Raw genomic sequence first — 20,862 nt, 5'->3', positions numbered from 1 at the left:
TATTGATGCACGGTTCATTTTGTGCACCAGTAAAATATATACCAATATTTTGAATTTTAAAAAAATCATATTTCAGTTTTACAATTAAAAATGGTTTGGTGAGTGTGCATATGAAGCTGGTGAGGTTTGGTACATACAAAAAGGTTTATTAAGAACCACGGCTCTAGATTTTAGATCTAGAGATTCTAATAAAAGCCAGAAATATTATTGTAATAATATTATTAAACGAAAGAATTTTGGAAACGCCGGTTTAGATCCCACTTCCGGTTATGGTTTCCTTCTGATCGTCATCATGTTTGCCGAAAAGATGAAAATTAATCTCATTTGTTTTTTTCTTTTAAATTTTATTACGCCATATTCGTTGGGTGATGGAGTTTTTGGATGTGGAGGATTCGTTAAATCTGATGTTGATATAAATTATTCCTTAGTTGAGGTAATCTAAGTTGCCAAGTCTTAGTTGATTAACTTGAGTAGGTAATCTATCGTTTTGGGTACGTAAAATCGCCCGCGGCTATTAATGTACGAAAACGTTACCTCATTGTCAAGGCTGTAATAGAAGTATATTGTGATATGTTTGTGTCAAATATTATAGATAAATGAATAATAAACCTAAATCAATGGCTAAATATTAGCGAGGCTCACTAAATCTTAATTTTAATTATTTATTTTTTTAACCAATACCAATAAAAGCTAGAGATATTTCTCTAACTAACCAGGCACTACATTTGATGATTTTAGCTCATTTTGAACTAAAATACATGATTTTAATTATTGGTGCCATACAGCTTAGCTGGGAAAGATTTTTCCATGACAACCATTCAAAGATCTGGTTCCTAAAGTTGACCTGAAAACGACCAAGGAGGTTCGTAAGGATCATGTGTGGGGAGGGGGAAGTGGAGGTATGCTGCAATAAAACGAAATCGAAAGGATACTCGTAACTTGGTTATGTAATCTATTTACTGTATTTCTAGTAAACGCCAAAGGAATGAACCAAAAAAATCACGTATATATGTTTAAAAATATATAGATCTAAACTTTTTAAAGGTATTCATTTTCACTTTTATTCAGTCTTGATTAATCAGTGTAAATAGGAATGTTTAATTAGGACAATTAGGCCTAATAATAATAGATTGAGTTAACGGCGGAATCTAACCCTCCTCCCTTATCCAGCATGGAAGCTTTGTCCAGGCTGAGTTTTAAATATTAAAAAAAAGTAGATCTATATAGACATAATAAAATATCTGTTTTTATTTTTAAAACTGTCGTTGCATTAAATTTCATCACATGTGAGCGAGAAATGCATTCCAAACATCGCCACTCATAGGCTGTGCGTAGTGACGGCTCGCTCGCGTTGTTTTGTCAACGAGAGAAACATCGCCCGTCCGAAGCTAGACATATCCAGGCGGAGTTTTAATACTTAAATTTGTATCTAGAGCTGGTGTCTAGATCTATTTAAAGATTGTTAGGCTACGCCTATCACATTAACGTTGATCACTTGTGAGTGAAAAATTATGCAAATTCGTCACGAGCCCGCTTGCGTTCTTTCGTCACGCGAGCGTGTGCGCAAGTCCAAGTACTGTGTCAACTAGATCTAGATCAACTTTTGTTTATGCAGGCTGTCCTCTAATATGATTATTATAATTTATTAGCCTAGTCCTTCTGGATCTAAATCATAATAATCAATTATATAAAAAATGAAAGCAAATGAAAATAATATTAACTATAATTCGACCAAGTCGTAATTAGTAATAATAAAATCAAGTAAATAATATAGCACCTAGACTTTACTAGACGTATCGAGATCGCGTTTCACCACGAGATCACCGGTTTACGGGCTTTTACAGAAATACCAACTTATTCCTATCTTCCCATGTTCAGATCGAAATACTTAATTAATTTGTCCAGCAATGTAAAAATCAAAATTGGAAAATATTCACTTAACGCTTGTCAACATAAATAACAACACAAACGTAGTAAAGAGTCGATAGAGCCACCTAGGCAAACGTCTCCCGCCCAATAGCGGTCACGTGGGTTATGGAATTTTTACTTTTGGTGGTGACCGTTTTGGAGAATTTTTTTAAAAATTAGCGCATGTAATATTCGATTTATTTTTACACAGACTGCTAAATCTAATATTGATGTACTTTCGGTTTCCGATCTACATCGTAGTAGCTAATATTTAAAAAGATCTACGAATGTTTGTCGGCACCACTTTTTGAGCTTCGGTCTTCATTATCCAAAGCAATTTATAGCGTTTCTCTGGCATATTTAGCACTGCCATTTATAGTTTGTTTACATTATGTGAAAAAACCGCCATTTTTCACGAGGTAAACATTTTAAAAACGAATTCCTAGAAAGTCACTTGGGCAGACAAGAAAAATGTCCGAAACTAAGCGTCCGGTGTAGGACGCCATGTTGTTGTTAGCAACCAGAGACGCTTTCAAGTTAGTGAGCCTCGCTACTAAATATATCAATATAGGCCAGAAATTAACTTTAAACAGCTGTGTCTGCAAGCAAGATTTGCTATATAAACAGCAGCCATTTGTAAAATAGAGTGACTTCCGCCTGAATCTCGCGCTATATGTCTATAAAAATAAAACTTAAACAAGATGGCTGCTATAGTAAATGAGCGTGGTTGCATCTGTTGGAAACATCGCTGGTGTTCATTTATTACTGAAAAGTTTTAATTCAATTGTTTAAAAACAGGTACATAAATGAAACAAGGAAACATTTTTGTATTTTTCAAAACATAAATCCTCATCAAAATGTGAAATAATTATTAAAATGTAAGGAGTCACCTGTTTTTCACATTACTAGTTGCGGCCGATTTTACGTACCTAAAACGATAGATTACCCTTGAGTAGATCTAGAGGAGTTTACACTTTTCGGACACACACCAAAAATTACGTAGGACCGAACACTTCGTCGGTTTTTGGCTCATAGAAACTTTAATTAGCATGTCTCACGCGAAACCACGGCGCCTGCACGTAAACTGTTCATTTATGAACACTTCCGTGTCAAGTACTTCCGTTTCCTTTCTCAAGAATTATTTTTAGAAATTTTTTAACGTTGCATGGTACGCACATTTCTATTTTTACATCAGCCGGATGAAGTGACCTAGGGTTGGACTTAGGGGCAAAACTTGAACCAATCAATGCTTAGCTAAAAGGTTACACTATAAATAGCTTCTATATATGTATGGAACATCGTAAATGTCAAGGTTAATGGGTTTTTTCGTGCTTGAACAATAAAAAAGGGGTGTTCGCTAACTTTTTTGACCTTACATGGGATCGGACAGCAACACAAAAATATTATTAAATAAGAATTTAGAGCATAAAAGGGGCTGGTTATTGAAGGGAAAGGGTCAAAATAAGGTCAAGAAGGCAGTGGAATGCGAAAGAGGAGGGGGAATCATGTGACCTGGCTGGCTTAGCAGCGTACTGCGCGAGCCGCAATGGCTGAATGGGATGAACTTTGGGAGTGTGGGAAAAAGGTTTTATACTATTAAAATTACCTCACAAACAATCAATAACACAATATAAATGCATATAATATATGTTTTTATTCATTAAATTGACTTTAAATTATTCTAAATAAACAAAAAGTGCTATGTCCGATGACGGGTAAAGGTGTCCGAACACATGTAAAACTGTATTACGTGTGTTCGAACACACGTTAAGACCCCCCAGTCACTATAACAAGAATAGCTTAAGTTCTATGCGTATGAATACAAAATGACACACACATTAATAAAGTAGAATGGTTGCGGATAGATATGATACTTTTTTTTGTTTTCTATGTTAAGCGGTTACTGAATGAGACCGCATGGAATTTTTACGTTGCGTTTTTTCGCTATGTGTGTCCGAAAAGTGTAAGCTCCTCTAGTGGTAATCTATCGTTTTGGGTACGTAAAATCGCCCGCGATTTGTAATGTGAAAAACAGGTGACTCCTTAAATTTTAATAATTATTTCACAGTTTGAGGAGAATTTATGTTTTAAAAAATTCAAAAATGTTTCCTTGATTCATTTATGTACCTGTTTTTAAACAATTGAATTAAAACTTTTCCGTAATAAATGAAGACTAGCGATGTTTCCAACAGATGCAACCATGCTCATTTACTATAGCAGCCATCTTGTCTAAGTTTTATTTTTATAAGCTTTTAGCGCCAGATTCAGGGGGAAGTCACTCTATTTTACAAATGGCTGCTGTTTATATAGCAAATCTTGCTCTCAGACACTGCTGTTTAAAGTTAATTTCTGGCCTATATCGATATATTTAGCCATTGATTTAGGTTTATTATTCATTTATCTATAATATTTGACACAAAAATATGACAATATACTTCTATTAAAGCCTTGACAATGAGGTAACGTTTTCGTACATAAATAGCCGCGGGCGATTTTACGTACCCAAAACGATAGATTACCGATCTAGTTCCATATCCCGACATCAATCCTGTTCTCCTGCACTCTGTACTGTTCAACTGTTCAACATTTGACATTTTCACTCACTCTCTTCATTTTGTGAGATTGTGAATCATTCATTATGACAGTGGTTGTGCAAAGAGATAAGGCCTGAACCGAATAAGTCAGTTTTATATCTAATTCTGTAATTCTCAACGTTTTTTGGAGGTACCCAACTTCACCAGTTTCATATGTGCCATAGACCAAACTCTTCTTAATACTCAATAGTTGAGTGTTAAATTAGTATTATAAAAAGAGTTCGGTCAATGCCCTTTGCACACATGAAACTGGTGGAGTTTGGTACAGGTGATAGTTCTATTGTCTGCACAACTTACTTTATCTGATTGCGAATCATATGAATGATCGATCTACAATTGTACAACACTTTTGTATCTACTAATCTGGTAATTGGCACAAGGTCAATGCATGTAACTAAATATAGAAAATTTATTGTTACTATTTATATCAGGTAAGCCTATAGCCTTACTCCTTTACCAAAGAGCACTTAGTAAACTTTCATCTAACTGTTTAATATAAACTGTTTGAACCTATACTTTTAATATGAAAATTGATTGTTTTAACTAGTTAATTTTTTCCAGGTTCATTGTCTGTGATATACATTGAATTTATTGCTTAAAATGTTAACATTGTATTCCTTAGGTAAAACTGTATACACCCCATGGAAGTATAAAGTATCAAACGGACTGTGCACCAAACACTGGATATTATCTCATTCCACTCTATGATAAAGGGGATTATATTTTAAAGGCTGAGCCACCAAAGGGTTGGGGATTTGGTAAGTAGTATTTATTATATTAAATTTTACAGTCATAATCATAGCTAACACAATTTTTAAATTAAGTTGATAAAGATATTGATTTTTATTAGACTATTCATAATGCATTCTAATTTTAAAACTCTGTAGAACCTGCAAGTGTTGAGCTCAAAGTTGATGGAGAAAATGATCCTTGCAGCAAAGGGGAAGACATCAATTTTAAGTTTACTGGATTTTCCATCATGGGCATTGTAAGTTTATGGACACTACTGCAGTGATTAAATCATACTTTATTTTTCACAATGGGTTTTACATGAGGCTATAATTGGTAAATAACTCATGTTTCTCTATATTTTGTGTTGTTTTATTTTTCTCTCTACTTGACTAGGTTGCCAGTTTGGGACAAACATCAGGACCAGCTGGTGTGAAACTAGATCTGATATCTTCTTTAAAGCCTGATGTCTTACAGTCCACTCTCACAGATGGGAAAGGAAGGTTTGTCGTTTGTGAAGCCATTTTAGTAATTTAGACATAGTGATCATTGTACCTAAAAAGATAATTTTGCCAGTTATGTTTTAGTTGATAAAATATAATTGATAAATAAACCCTTGCTTACAGTGGCACAAAAGTTAATGTAGAATTTAAAAAAATATTTTTTAGCTTTGTCTTCTCCAATGTGATGCCAGGAGACTATAAAATTCTAGCTTCTCATTCATCATGGCAGTTCAGCAAGGTGAGTCCAGACATTTTTATTATATATACATTTTTATTTGGAATATTTCTCATTAGTAGGTTGTGAAATTATTTTGTATAAAGAATCTGTTTACTCTTTACTAGAGAATCTCATTTTAGGTAGTTATTACTTGTTATGATTAGGGTAGCAATACTAACTATATAATAGCCTAGGATGTATCCACACTGTTAATAAGTATGTTATATTCTGAAGTTGTATTTGTGTTAGTTTTACTAATCCAATGAAAACTTCCTTGTTTCCCCAAAAATTGTTTATTGCTGTGTTACAGGGTGAAGTGACTGTACATGTGAAAAATGACAATGCTAATGTTGGTACAGGGTTGACCATTGGAGGCTATGATGTCAGGGTACGTTCTGGCGCTGTGTTCTCTTTTCATATCGCTACTAATTGGCCACTTTTGCTATATTAAATAAGTAAATCTACTGTTAAGGCTTTATGACTTAGCAAAGAAGGTAATTTGTACTTCTTGGAGATGTAATCTCATGTCAAAATTAATCATGTTGGGTTTGTTTTTATATAAATTAAAATTATCTTGCCTAGTTATTTTTTCAGTTATCTATTTTGACGATTGTTTTGTCTTTTACTTTATATTTGTGCCAGTCTTTGTTAAGTAAAAAAAAAATATTTTTGAAAATACCTTTACAAAATAATGTTAAGAAATGCAACCTAGATGCAGAACTCAAATATGTACTATCCTGCTGTATTGTAGAATTTATATTTTACTATGTCACTGGGTAATTGATATTATAGCTGTTCATAAACTTTATAAACCTTGTTTAGAAAAAGTTACTGTTTTACTGTGGCTAAAAAAAATTAGATGTTTATTTAGTGAAAATGAATGTGATATTTTTTTTAAAGGGTGAAGTTACAGGAGATGGCCAGCCCATGAAGTCTGTCAACTTTGTTTTATTTTCTCAAAATAATCAGCCTACAGTAAGTAGAGAATTCATCTCTTACTTGCACAGTAGAATAACTTTGTTCATTGAACATTTGAAGTAATAACAGATTTAGAACATTGGATTTTGTTTTCGATCTGCAAACATTTATTAAAACAAGAATACATGTCATTCTGAAAAAACATTTCCTAATCACTGCATGATGGCTAGTTATGAAATTTTTTTTTTTCTTTTCAGGAGAAACAAATAATTTAAATTTTTAAAAAATGTTTTCAGAATGTAGTTCAGTGTGAGAAAGGATCACCCAAAGGTTTTCTGACAAAAGAATCAAAGTTAACTCCACTTTGTTATGTGACATCTAAAGATGATGGGAGTTTTGTATTTCCTGTGGTACCTTCTGGTTCTTATTTCATAGTAAGTTTTTTTTTTACCTGTGTATCTTTTAAATCTATGTTTATTCAAATACATAATGAGTCTTTAAAAAGTTTGTTTGTGTGATACTTTTAGTGGCCTGATGAGTATTATACATTAATCTAAAATTTCTGATTGTTTTGTGCAGAAAGACACAGCTTGTGTGTACCAGAAACTGGTAACACAACATTAGAAATCACTAATAAAATAGAGGCTTGTTATACATAACAGGAATAAAGAACTTAAATACCGCCAAAAATAACACAGAAACACAGTCAGTTCTATCAGAATATGACAAAGAAGAATAGTAGTACAATATAATAAACTTTTTGATATTCTTTTTACCCAATCAATCCCATTCACTCCTTCACTACACCAATTGTTAAATAGTTTTAATAAATATCTTTCAGATTCCATTTTACAAAGGAGAGCACATCACATTTGATGTTGAGCCAGAGAAGCTAGAGTTTGAAGTTAGCCATGGCTCAGTTATACTGAAGGTAATCTATATAATAATATGTTGTAGTGATGTTCTATTTAAGCTTGTTCCTCTAGTATAACTGGGGGAGTGTTGTGAACACCCTGATACACCTGTAAGGGTAATCAAAGCACAGTGCAGCATACAAGGACAAAGCCACTAATGTGTTATGAAACAACTGGACTGTTACAACAATAATAATAAAAATGTAATAGCTATTTACACACACACATAAACCGTCTGTTCTAAATGAGTAACAGAATACGAAGAGGCTACTAAACAGCTAAAGTATACACTAACTTAGTAGCATGGAATTACTGGCCTTATACATAGAGCCACACTGTCAAACCCTCTTATATATCTGTACAAAAACAAGTACAAATTGTGCTACAACAGACAGCTCACAGTATGAGGAGGGAATACCAGTGGATGGGACAGTTTACTAAGTACAAAGAACCACCACACATTCATCCCCTTTAGTCCTTTACTACACGGAGTGCACTGTTGTTATGTAGCATCTAGTTATGCAATACATTATTTTTCTTTCATATAATCCAGGAAAAGTTTGAGATCGCAGGCTTCTCTGTTAGCGGGAAAGTTCTTGATAAAGAAAATGTAAGTTTGATTTGTTGAATACTGACATTTTATACATGTGTAAAATAAATATAAAAAACAACAAAAAGCAAAAATAGGGCTCATAACATGAAATAAAATCACTAGTTTACAATGCCTAACAGCAGTTATGCATTTCTCGTGTTTTTGAGTTATACTTTTTATTAATATGAGTGAATGATTTTTATTCATGAGTAGGTTTTCTCAAAGCTTGATCACTATTAATCAGAATATAATTTATTGTTATTTGTTATTAAAAAATAGGTATTTCTTAAACAACTTTCATCTATCAAAATAAACGTTTATCTTGATTAGGGAGTAGGGATTCCCAAAGCTACGATCATCATAAATGGCAAAGACCAAACCACAAGTGGATCAGATGGCTCATTTAGCTTGGAGAACATGAAGACTGGGACCTATAGGCTGACTGCTAGGGTTGATAATGTTGCCTTTGAGGAGATGTCTGTGGAGATCACACCCAAGACCCCTCAGCTACCAAATTTAATTGCTTCAGGGTAAATACATTTTGTGTGCTTTTGTTGGTCAGTGGCTTAAATTTGTTTTGTTTATTGATGTACCCTTTTAGTAGTAGGTAGAGTCCACCTTTTTTTGTGATGCAGCCAATGAAGGGACTTGGTGGTCCCCAACATGACCAGATACTTTCATTTTCCCCAACTCATTAGAGATAAGACCCATAATCCTAGTCTGGTAATCAAACTAGATACTTTGGGTTAGTGGTCATGGGCTGCACCACTTGACCACACATCTCTTAGTTTTTATAACATTATAATTCATCATGTGTTTATGTAGTGCTAAGCCAGGTAATTTTTCCTTCAGCTTCAACATGTGTGGTAAAGTCAGCATAGACAGAGTGCCAGAGAGCCTGGGTAAACTCTCCAGTCAAAGGAAAGTCATCTACTACCCTGAGGGCAAAGGTTCTGATGCCAAATCTGTAACAACTGATTCTACTGGCTCGTTCTGTGAACTGGTTAAATCTGAGAAATATATAGTGAAGGTATGAGGCATTTCTAACACAGCTACATTGTTAGAAATATTGCTTTGTTTTAAAGTACTTGTTTTCATTTTGAAGTTCAGGACAATCTCCATAGTAAGAATTGGGAAAATATTGAAAATGAGATAGGGTAAAATATTAGGTTTCAGACAACTTAACAATAATCAAATCATAAGTTCTAAGTATTTGAATGAAAAATGTTTCCTGGAGAAAAGTAGTTACTTTACTGTGTACTTGATGGGTCTTCCTTTGTACACATTGTTTTAGTTATTTGAATTTAATTTGTTTCCAGGTGTACATGAGTGATGTTGAAATCAAGGCTGGTTTGACCTTGACCCCGTCTGAAAGGGTTGTGGTTGTGTTGAACAAGCCTGTCCTTGATGTGAACTTCTCTCAGTTTAGAGCCAAAATCTCTGGCAGTGTCAAATGCATGGGTAAGAAATTTTAGCCTTTTACATAGCATTACGATTTCTTTCAGTGTCAGTTTATGAGAATTTCTGGGGGTAAAGTTATTAGAATTTCCTTGTTATTAACAGTATTAGAGTTTCAATGAAAGGACGGGATTAGACACAGACTGAATAAAAATTACAGCTTGTCTTGGACTGATCTAAACCCATATAAATTTTCATAATCTATTTCCTTCTGATCAGAAAAGTGCCAGAACACGGAGATTACCCTGGATGTTGTTGGCAGGACTGATACCCAGATGAGAACCACAGCAAAACTATCTGGCAATGAGGCCTCTTTTACATTTGAGAATGTTATGCCAGGAAAATACAAAGGTACCCTGTTTTTATTACACATTTTTAGAGGCTTGTATTTATACTTGAAAAAAAAAATGGAACAAAATGCACTGTGAATTTTAATGTCTAAGATCTTTAAGAATGATAGCCACTTAATAGCCCTTAATTTTTCTTGGGGTTGAAGAACTATATCTCATTTGTTGATGGCTAGTGCTAATGATACTGATCAGCACAATGCTTAAAACTTTTTATATACAGTACTTGATCAGGTCTCTGGCATTATTCACCGGCTGACCACATAACTCCAGTCTTTATATTGTTATTTGATGCCAGGTGCTAATTTGTACTGTTTAGTTAAACTGTTACTTGATCCCAGAACCATCTTTAATACTTGACCCCAGAAGTCTTGCTGCCTGTTAAAATAACCTATTGGTCTGATATCTTTTATTTGTATTGGTTATATTTTTGTTCCCCTGTCAGCATCCATTCTCCTGGATAACTGGTGCTGGAAAGAAAAATCCATTGAACTGGATGTCTTGGATAATGACCTGACGGGCCTGGAGTTTATCCACACTGGCTACATCCTCAAGTGCAGTGTTTCTCATCCCATTACCATTGTAAGCACACATTTGTTACCCATATTTCTTTCTAGTGGTAGTTTAGTTAAATGCTTATTTAAAAAAAATTGTTAAATGCTTAGTAAAAAAAAAACTACAGGCATTTTTTGTAAATTGACCTGTATATAACAGATAATAATTAATTGGATGAAATTTATTTTTTAATGCTACCATTCCCCAAGTTTTTAATTTTTTTTCTTTCCATTTGAAAACAAACATAGTTTAGAAATGTATTGCATATGCTTTATTAATAAGAGATGAAAATGATTATTTCCAGAACTTTGCAGACAATAAGAAAGAGAAAAGTGTAGGATCTTTCCTTTTGGACAAAGGTTTGAACAGGTTTTGTCTAGCTCATCCAGGGATTTACCAGCTGACACCAGATTCCTGCCACCGTTTTGATCAGGAGAATTATAGCTATGACACGTTAGTCTTACCACTCTTTTTACTTGTGTAGAAAACATTGTTATGAATAATTGAGTCAGGTTGCTATTTTTATTGCTTTTCAAGCTATTAAGATCAAGTAGTTGTGGTGTTTCTTGTCTTGTAAATTTAAAACAAATATTTAAGCATGAATCATATTTAAAAACTTATGAGTTATAAATAGCGAAAAATAAACTTACTTACATTATTGTGAAATTGATTTCTGATGATTTAAGTCCAGTATCATTCATGTGTTTATAATACTGTCTTTGTGCTAGGCTTAACAATGCCATTTTGATAGTGTACATTCTTTATTTTGCTTCTTCTCAATGAATATATTTTAAATACTTTTTTCTTTTCCTTAGGTAACAAAGTGCATTATTTCTATTGCAAATTTCAGTTTGTTTTTAATGATTTTTTAATTGAGTTTCTAACGTATACAATAACTTTTTCAGCTCTAACCCACTGATCCTAACCCTCACTGCTATCCAGCACCTTGCCCTGGGGACTGTGACCACAGACATCCCTGTTGATGATATAGTCATCACCATCAAGTAAGCTCCTAGTTTTTATATTCTTCACTCTTATCACAATCCAAGTGACTGTTGGACCTATGAGTGTAATGAACCTATCAACAGGTCCTCTGTGGATGATATTCCAACTGTCCTGGGTCCACTCAAGCCGAACACAACAGCAACATCAGCGGCCAAAGCTTCAGCCGCCAGTGCAGATAAGGAAAACAAGAAGCAGCCGACAACAACAGTGTATAACTTCTCACACTGGGCCAGGTATGTTTCATCATTCTGTCAATGTGTAAGTCATTCATTGTCCCACAAACTGTAGACAGGTATGTCATTAAATGTAAAACCACAGTCTTTAGGCATTTAAATTTTCTTTCCCTCAAGTTGGCAAATAGGTGAGTTATTCAGGTTTAATGTTTCACCAAGAGCTTGTGTGCTAGTATGGTTTTCAGGGTTCACTTCAGCCTTACACTGGTATGTTATTCAGACTGAATAACTGCAGCCTTTAGACAAATAGATTGTATCAAGTACCATTCTGTAGCTGCTATATTTAAACAGTCTCTGAGTGTAAATCTTTTGGTCACAGGTCAGGTGAGACTCTAACTGTATCAGCCAAGTCATCTGATGTCCTGTTTTACCCCAGCTCCGTTGATGCTTTTATCAGTGGTGGTAAGTACTGCATTCTTTTTTCTCTTCTTTACCCTCATGTGACTTGCCTTAATTACAAGTTTTGCTTTTAAATCCTAAAAATTCCCAATGTAATTAAATTTGGTTTAAGTTAAGGTTTCCCTTTTCAGTTGTGTTTTTAGTCCTTACAGAACTAGATTAATTTAATAAAAGTAGGCTTCATCGTTTGAATTCTATTATTCATGTGTAGTTCTTTGGGCATTGGTAATTCAAACTAAATGTTTTTTAATCTTAAAACTATTTATGTAACTTTTTATTCAATTTTAGATGGGTGTCCAGGGAAGATTGTTGATTTGATTGGTCGTAAAGGAGTGTTTATTGAGGGTAAAATAACACCCTCACTCAGTGGTGTCACAGTCACTGTGAGTGATGAGAGTGGTACTATGACACCCATTGTCCTCATCACAGACAGCCAAGGGAAGTACAGGTTAGCTTTGTCTCCATTATAATAGCTGGCTTCCATCAATCAGTTGATAATCATTCCATCACTTAATTGTATTAATGCATCCATTATATCATGAATATATTTGTACTTTAAAAAAAACCCTCTAGAGTTGGCCCCCTTCATGCTGACAAGAAATATCTGGTAGCTGCAGAGAAAGAAGGTTATGTGATGTCTAAAGAAAAGGAGGACTCCCTGCTATTTAGAGCATTTAAGCTAGGGGAAATAGCAGTACAGGTACAGTGTTGGGTAGTGTCTGTTTGGTTGGAGTAGTATTGTAGGCTACATAGGCATTTATTAAAAGTTAAATAAATTTAAAAAATGTAGGTAGTAATAGCAAGAAAGATAAAAAGAGAAAGATAAAAAACTTTAAAATTATCAGTATAAAAAAAATTAATATGAGCTAAAACAACTTTCTGTTACTTATTCAGCATTGGCTTATTGTTATTTTATGTTTTAAAAGAAAAGGTAATTTCTAAAAATTTGTATGAATGTCTTGTATAGTTCAAAATAATTATTTTTATTAAGAGTGGTAATAGTTACTTTGGTCCCACAGATGTTGGATGAGAAAGGTCAACCTCTGCCCAGTGTCCTTCTTTCTCTGAGTGGTGACCACCAGTACAGGTCCAATAATGTGACTGGGACAGATGGTCACATGATTTTCACAGGATTAGTGAGTAGCACAACAGTATTTTCAGTATTTTAAAAATTTGACAAAACCTATATATTTTAACTAAGGGAATTTCATAGTAAACTAGATCTTTGTAATTCTAATATTGATGAAAATTTACAAATTTAATTAATTTTAAACTTAAAAGTGCAAGGTATGATTAGTTTTAGCAGTAATAAAATGTATAAATTCACATTGTTGTTAGAACTTTATAAAACTCTTCCTAATTTCACTTTCTGTCTTTATGGTATTATAACTGTTGTTTACTCAAAATCACAGATAGCAATGTGCAAGTGTTGCCAAAAATAGTACATGATAATCTAGATCTTAGATTTGTATTTAAAAGTATTGAGTGACATTATTACAGAGCCCTGGTCAGTATTTTCTCCGCCCAATGATGAAGGAATACAAGTTTGAACCAGCCTCACAGATCATCATTGTACAAGAGGGGACAACTGAGAAAATCAGCATCAAAGGTGCTAGGGTTGCCTTTAGGTGAGTAAACTGCCTTATACTTTGTAATGCTGTTATCATTAAATTCTTAATAACATGAAGTAAAATATGAAGAAACAAAATAAGTTTAAGGTTAAATCATATTTTTAGTTTTTTTTTAGCTAAGGACATTCTTTATAATTATCTGTAATTATTTCTTTCTTTCCAAATGTTCCCCTAAAATTTTGCTTTAGTTTAGGCAAGGTTAAATCCTTCATAGTGAAATTTTTAAATTTTTATTTTTCTGACAAATTTATCAACGTGCAGATTGGTGTTTAAGTGAAGTGACCCCAAAATTTTTTTGTTTTTAGCTGTTTTGGCAAAGTGACCTCCCTGAATGGTGAACCTGAGCCTGGCATCATCATAGAAGCTCTGGGCAAGGGTGACTGCAGTGTGTACCAGGAGGAGAGCAAGACAGAGACAGATGGCTCCTACAGGATCAGAGGGCTGCAGGTAACCATTTTTTTTTACTGGCTGGACTGGATCTCACCTCAGCTTGACTGTATGATTCTGTGAAGAAACATTTCTGAATTCATAGTGAACAATTTTATGAGTGTTGATTCATAAATCCAGTTTTATGAATTTTTTAAGTTTGATAGGGAAGCCACATTTCTAATGACATCGTTGATTGATTTGTTTCCAGCCCAACTGCCTGTATGACATTCACCTCAAGTCTGGTGAAGTCAACACACACATAGAGCGTACAGCACCTACTGCCAGACAGGTTCAGGTACCGTACACTGCTTTATTATAGTCATGCTTTATATGTGGATCTTGTGTTACATTACTCATGCATTACTTAAATCCTTTTTTTAGCGCAATTTCCATTCTGGAGAATTGCGTTTATTAACCCGTCATTTCTGGATGGATGAATGGATGGATGAATGTGTGTCCGCAGCTTTAAGTCGTATCTCCTCCTCAATGAAGCAATATCGATGACTAGTTCCAAAAGCAATTATGTTAAGCAAGTTACGAGGATGAATATAGGCCATAAAAATTCCGGGTTTCTTTCATGGATTTCCCGGAAAAACCAAAAAACCTCGAAAAAATGCAGTTTTTGGCTTATATCTCGGCAACGAGACCACTTTGCAACTTGAAACATGTACCAATCGATTCCTGCCATAATTTAGAACAATATTGCCGAAGAAAGTTTTCAAAAATATCCTTTCGTTCGGTCACAATTTTTTTTTTGAATTAATTAAAATTTGGACCGAATTAGTAGGCATTTTTATCCAACCACACCACACGCGTCATCACGTTCAATAGCAGCGCCATCACGTTCAATGGCTGCGTCATCACGTTCGGTAGCTAGGCGCGCAATGGTTTTTAGTCATGTAACTCTATTGTAAATAAAACATGTATTTTAACCAATGGTTTTACTAACCCTGCTCTTGATTTACGCTACGACAGAGCTATTTTTAGATAACATAAGGAAATTGCGCTTAAATGTCACTAGACTTTTTAATTAACTTGTTTTTACATTAGTCCTGCTATACTTTGATCATACTTCATGATAGCTATACTTTACCTAGATTGTTCTTTACATGGACTGATTATGTTAATTTCATGTTTCTTGTGAACAGGTATCAACTGCTGATCTCCAAGACATCAACATCATTGCTTTCCGTCGCATGAATCAAATGGACATCAGTGGCAATATCAGAACAAATCTGAAATTTTTACACACTCTCAGGGTAATTCACAACAAATCTGAAATTTTTACACACTCTCAAGGTAATTCACAACAAATCTGAAATTTTTACACACTCTCAAGGTAATTCACAACAAATCTGAAATTTTTACACACTCTCAAGGTAATTCACAACAAATCTGAAATTTTTACACACTCTCAAGGTAATTCACAACAAATCTGAAATTTTTACACACTCTCAAGGTAATTCACAACAAATCTGAAATTTTTACACACTCTCAAGGTAATTCACAACAAATCTGAAATTTTTACACACTCTCAAGGTAATTCACAACAAATCTGAAATTTTTACACACTCTCAAGGTAATTCAGAACAAATCTAAAATTTTTTGCATACTCTCTAGGTAGTAGATCAATGTTTGATTAGTTCATAGAATTGTACAAGTTACATAGAACACCTACATGTATGAATAATAAAAACTGACCTTATTTCTGTACAGGTGAGCCTGGTGAGTGAAGCCCAGCCTGACACACCTATACATATTGTGGCTCTCAGCAAGTCATCTTTCTTCTTCCTGCCTACACTAGTGATGGACAATAAGGTGAGGAATTTGTTGCTGGAACGTATGTCTCAGCTATATATATAGTTTAATGTCAACACTAGTGATAGACAATAAGGTGAGGAATTTGTTGCTGGAACTTTTGTCTTAGTTATAAATATAGTTTAATGTCAACACTAGTGATAGACAATAAGGTGAGGAATTTGTTGCTGGAACTTTTGTCTTAGTTATAAATATAGTTTAATGTCAACACTAGTGATAGACAATAAGGTGAGGAATTTGTTGCTGGAACTTTTGTCTCAGTTATAAATATAGTTTAATGTCAACACTAGTGATGGACAATAAGGTGAGGAATTTGTGGCTTGAACTTTTGTCTCAGTTATAAATATAGTTTAATGTCAACACTAGTGATGGACAATAAGGTGAGGGATTTGTTGCCCAATCTCTGGAATTTTTGTCTCAGTTATAAACAAAAATAGTAAGGTTTTTCCATCTCCCCAGAACTGCATGTTTTGACACTTTATATTTTGACACTTATGGGACGGAGTGGTCTAGCGGTAGAGAGCTGGACTGCTGACCTGTAAGTCTCGAGCTCGAATCCGGGTTCTAGTCAGTAGAGCGTCCCTGAGTCCACCCAACTCTGATGGGTACCTAACTCACGTTAGGGAAAGTAAAGGCGGCTGGGCATAGTTCTGACCACACTATCTCTTCATATGCCGAGGTCACAGAAACAAGTGAACTCTACTTCACTTGCCCCATAGACCGTCAAGTCTGAAAGGGAAACTTTACTTTTTTTTTATTTTGACACTTGATGTTTTGACACTTGATGTTTTGAAACTTGATGTTTTGTCACTTGATGTTTTGACACTTGATGTTTTGACACCTGATGTTTTGACACCTGATGTTTTGACACCTGATGTTTTTATCTCCCTAGAATTACCTTCTGACCCTGGAGAGCAGCCTGTCAAGATCTGAGTATGATTATAAACTTCCGTCTGTTGAGTTTGCTGCCAACAGATCACACAGGCACTTCACATTTGTCTTCAACCCTAAGGTATGAGACACCTGTACACACAGACATATTTGTCTTCAACCCTAAGGTATGAGACACCTGTACATGAGACACATTTGTCTTCAACCCTAAGGTATGAGACACCTGTACATGAGACACATTTGTCTTCAACCCTAAGGTATGAGACATCTGTACACACAGACATATTTGTCTTCAACCCTAAGGTATGAGACACCTGTACATGAGACACATTTGTCTTCAACCCTAAGGTATGAGACACCTGTACATGAGACACATTTGTCTTCAACCCTAAGGTATGAGACACCTGTACATGAGACACATTTGTCTTCAACCCTAAGGTATGAGACACCTGTACATGAGACACATTTGTCTTCAACCCTAAGGTATGAGACACCTGTACATGAGACACATTTGTCTTCAACCCTAAGGTATGAGACACCTGTACATGAGACACCTGTACACACACATTTGTCTTCAACCCTAAGGTATGAGACACCTGTACATGAGACACATTTGTCTTCAACCCTAAGGTATGAGACACCTGTACATGAGACACATTTGTCTTCAACCCTAAGGTATGAGACACCTGTACACACAGACACATTTGTCTTCAACCCTAAGGTATGAGACACCTGTACATGAGACACCTGTACGCACAGACACATTTGTCTTCAAGCCTAAGGTATGAGACACCTGTACACACAGACATATTTGTCTTCAACCCTAAGGTATGAGACACCTGTACACACAGACATATTTGTCTTCAACCCTAAGGTATGAGACACCTGTACACACAGACATATTTGTCTTCAACCCTAAGGTATGAGACACCTGTACACACAGACACGTTTGTCTTCAACCCTAAGGTATGAGACACATGTACATGAGACACCTGTACACACAAACATATTTGTCTTCAACCCTAAGGTATGAGACACCTGTACACACAGACATATTTGTCTTCAAGCCTAAGGTATGAGACACCTGTACACACATTTGTCTTCAACCCTAAGGTATGAGACACCTGTACACACAGACACATTTGTCTTCAACCCTAAGGTATGAGACACCTGTAAACACAGACATATTTGTCTTCAACCCTAAGGTATGAGACACCTGTACACACAGACACATTTGTCTTCAACCCTAAGGTATGAGACACCTGTAAACACAGACACATTTGTCTTCAACCCTAAGGTATGAGACACCTGTAAACACAGACACATTTGTCTTCAACCCTAAGGTATGAGACACCTGTAAACACAGACACATTTGTCTTCAACCCTAAGGTATGAGACACATGTACATGAGACACCTGTACACACAGACACTTTAATCAAATGAATGACATAGTCCTAGACTCACAAAAAAAAAAAGTAAACAAAAATCAAAGAAGTTGATGTATTCACTGACTAATTTTTAATGGATATTAAAATCTTTGAAGTATAATCAACTTGATGATTGTGACTAAACAGTAATCAAAGCAAAAGTCTGAAATAAACATAAAAAACATGGCTATAACACAAAATATTCTACTAAAGTAAACATGTCTCTTGTTATAAATTTAAAATATTCTACTGAAGTGAACACGTCTCTTGCTATAAATATAAAACATTCTGCTGTTAACTTAAGCCGTATTTGTCTCTACCAGCCCAAATCAGTGGACCAAGATCTAAACCAAGGCTCCTTCCTTGTCCTGCCCATCATTGCTATATTGGTGGCTCTAATCTACAACCACAAGACGGTGAGTCACAGTTTTAATGGCCATAACTTATCTCAGTAGCAAGTAATCTAATACAAAAGCTTTATATATCAGATGAGTTACAGTAGATTTGCCTTTGGGCCAAGAAACAAGCAATTTTGTGTAATAATTTGTGCTTTTAAGAATTAATTTTAGTATTTGCATTTAATTGGACATGTTTTATTCTTTACTAAATATGTATCAAGTAGTTTAAGAATTGTTCTTGTATTAACCCACATAAAAACTTTTGTCGTCTCCAGGTTGTCCCATACCTTCTGAATGTCTACCAACATGTGCAGGCTGTGGCCATGAAGGCACCCACAGGCCTCTCCTCACCCACCTCCTCATCCACGTCTTCCTCAAGTTCAAACTCACCTTCCCCTGACGCACCGCTGCCCTCAGATTTCTTTGGAGAGTCATCTCCGGTCAAACGAAAAACCAAACCAAGAAAAGCTCAGTAGGGTTTGTTTTTGTTGGTGGGGAAACATGATGTAGAGTGGATATAAAATGCGGAGGGCTGAATTAAAATGTGGATTTGAGTGGATTAAAAATATGGAGGGCTGAATAAAAATGTGGAGTTGAGTGGATTAAAAATATGGAGGGCTGAATTAAAATGTGGAGTTGAGTGCATTAAAAATATGGAGGGCTGAATTAAAATATGGAGTTGAGTGGATTAAAAATGTCATGGATGGATTTAAAAAACATGGAGTTAAGTGGATTAAAATGGTTGAGAGGATTAAAATGTTAGTTGAGAGGATTAAAATGTTGACTGGATTAAATTGTGGATTTTGCTGCCAGTGTGATCGCCATAATCCATGTGAGGGATGAAAGTTTTTTACATGAACCAGAAGAAACATGTTGCATCTGTGTACCATTTCTATTAGTGGTCATCAGTTCAGTGAACTGAAGTATTCATGTACAATTCTCACAGCAAGAATGTGTGTGTTGAGATGTTTGTTATATTTTATTTCTATTTATTTATCTAGAAGAAATGAACCTACTGTGTTAATAGTCGGTGTAACTGAGTTAGTGCCCATATATAGCATTTTAGCACCTTTTAAAAAAAATATTGTCCGGCATGTGGAAACCCCAATCATGAGCTCAATGATTTGTGGGTGTTTGAGAATTTAACTAGATATTCTATAACTTTGTGATGTTAACTATTTAATGTTTTAAGTGTAATTTCTCCAGTTTTGATTCAATGTGTTTTTTACATACAGCATTTAGCATTCCTCTGTTTATAAGGCCATTTAGAGATATTTGTTGTGTTGTATTGAAATAAGAGAGTTCTTATTTTCACACTGAATGGTTGACTGTTGTCACTACTCCTAGAATAGTTGTGTAAATAAGTGATACTATTGAGTTTGTTCATGTGAACTTGGTTAAAAAAGTAAAATAGTTCCGAAGGGTTGATTCATAGTTGAGTGGGGTGGGGCTGGCAGGGGGTGTGTGATTGACAGCTATTTATTTTACAAGGTGTAAATTAATGATCAGTTACTGTGTCAGACAGCTGTGTAATACTGACCTTCAGGTCAAGGTCAGTTATATTGACTGGTCATAGGTCAGTTCTCAGTCATGTAGTTATATTAAATGACCTTATGTGTTGTCTGAAATATTTTGATTGGCATTGTCACATACACCTATGTTCTGTTGACAAAGTTATGATTAAATTTTTTACCCAGATTAAATTTTTTCTTGAGTTAATATGTCATGATTTTAAGGCAGTTCTTTGTTGACTCAGTTTTTGTTTGTTTTTAATGTTAGCTATTTTCAACATCTATTTTATTGGATTTGAGACTGAGACATAACTTCCTATATTTAAAAAAAATAGGGAATATATTTTATAAATATGACCTTGAATTTAAAACTAAGGACATCTT

General features: G+C 34.7%; 2 protein-coding genes across 2 annotated transcripts in view; one reads left to right on the top strand and one right to left on the bottom strand.

The window, feature by feature from the left end:
* LOC131953671 (myosin-1) overlaps window positions 1-4,357 on the bottom strand; it is a 43,194-nt gene extending 38,837 nt beyond the window's left edge. Inside the window, exon 1 of the mRNA XM_059316977.1 lies at window positions 4,036-4,357. The gene's annotated coding sequence lies outside the window, so the exon portion shown is untranslated. The remainder of the gene's footprint in view (window positions 1-4,035) is intronic.
* On the top strand, window positions 279-20,662 carry LOC131953652 (BOS complex subunit NOMO1). Its single transcript, XM_059316943.1, has 30 exons — window positions 279-433; window positions 5,125-5,260; window positions 5,390-5,490; window positions 5,628-5,734; window positions 5,900-5,972; window positions 6,262-6,339; window positions 6,852-6,926; window positions 7,166-7,303; window positions 7,711-7,800; window positions 8,337-8,393; window positions 8,706-8,905; window positions 9,228-9,405; window positions 9,695-9,836; window positions 10,053-10,184; window positions 10,626-10,762; window positions 11,040-11,188; window positions 11,641-11,739; window positions 11,824-11,973; window positions 12,293-12,375; window positions 12,661-12,820; window positions 12,946-13,072; window positions 13,392-13,508; window positions 13,873-14,000; window positions 14,309-14,450; window positions 14,641-14,727; window positions 15,581-15,691; window positions 16,149-16,250; window positions 17,143-17,262; window positions 18,893-18,985; window positions 19,243-20,662. Exons 1-30 carry the CDS (start codon window positions 293-295, stop codon window positions 19,441-19,443), a joined length of 3,654 nt encoding a protein of 1,217 aa, XP_059172926.1. The 5' UTR covers window positions 279-292; the 3' UTR covers window positions 19,444-20,662.
* Window positions 20,663-20,862: the final 200 nt, after the last annotated feature.

The sequence above is a fragment of the Physella acuta genome, unplaced genomic scaffold, assembly GCF_028476545.2.
Source record: "Physella acuta isolate Inbredline_101_S28 unplaced genomic scaffold, ASM2847654v3 ptg000937l, whole genome shotgun sequence".
Taxonomy (NCBI): Eukaryota; Metazoa; Mollusca; class Gastropoda; family Physidae; genus Physella; species Physella acuta.
This window is presented reverse-complemented; position numbering and strand designations above follow the sequence as displayed.

Excerpts from the sequence above, each read along its gene's own strand:
- LOC131953652 (XM_059316943.1), top strand. The coding sequence starts at position 293 with ATGTTTGCCGAAAAGATGAAAATTAATCTCATTTGTTTTTTTCTTTTA. Across the intron at positions 6,927-7,165 it reads CTCAAAATAATCAGCCTACA|AATGTAGTTCAGTGTGAGAA; the intron begins GTAAGTAGAGAA and ends AAATGTTTTCAG. Across the intron at positions 9,406-9,694 it reads CTGAGAAATATATAGTGAAG|GTGTACATGAGTGATGTTGA; the intron begins GTATGAGGCATT and ends ATTTGTTTCCAG.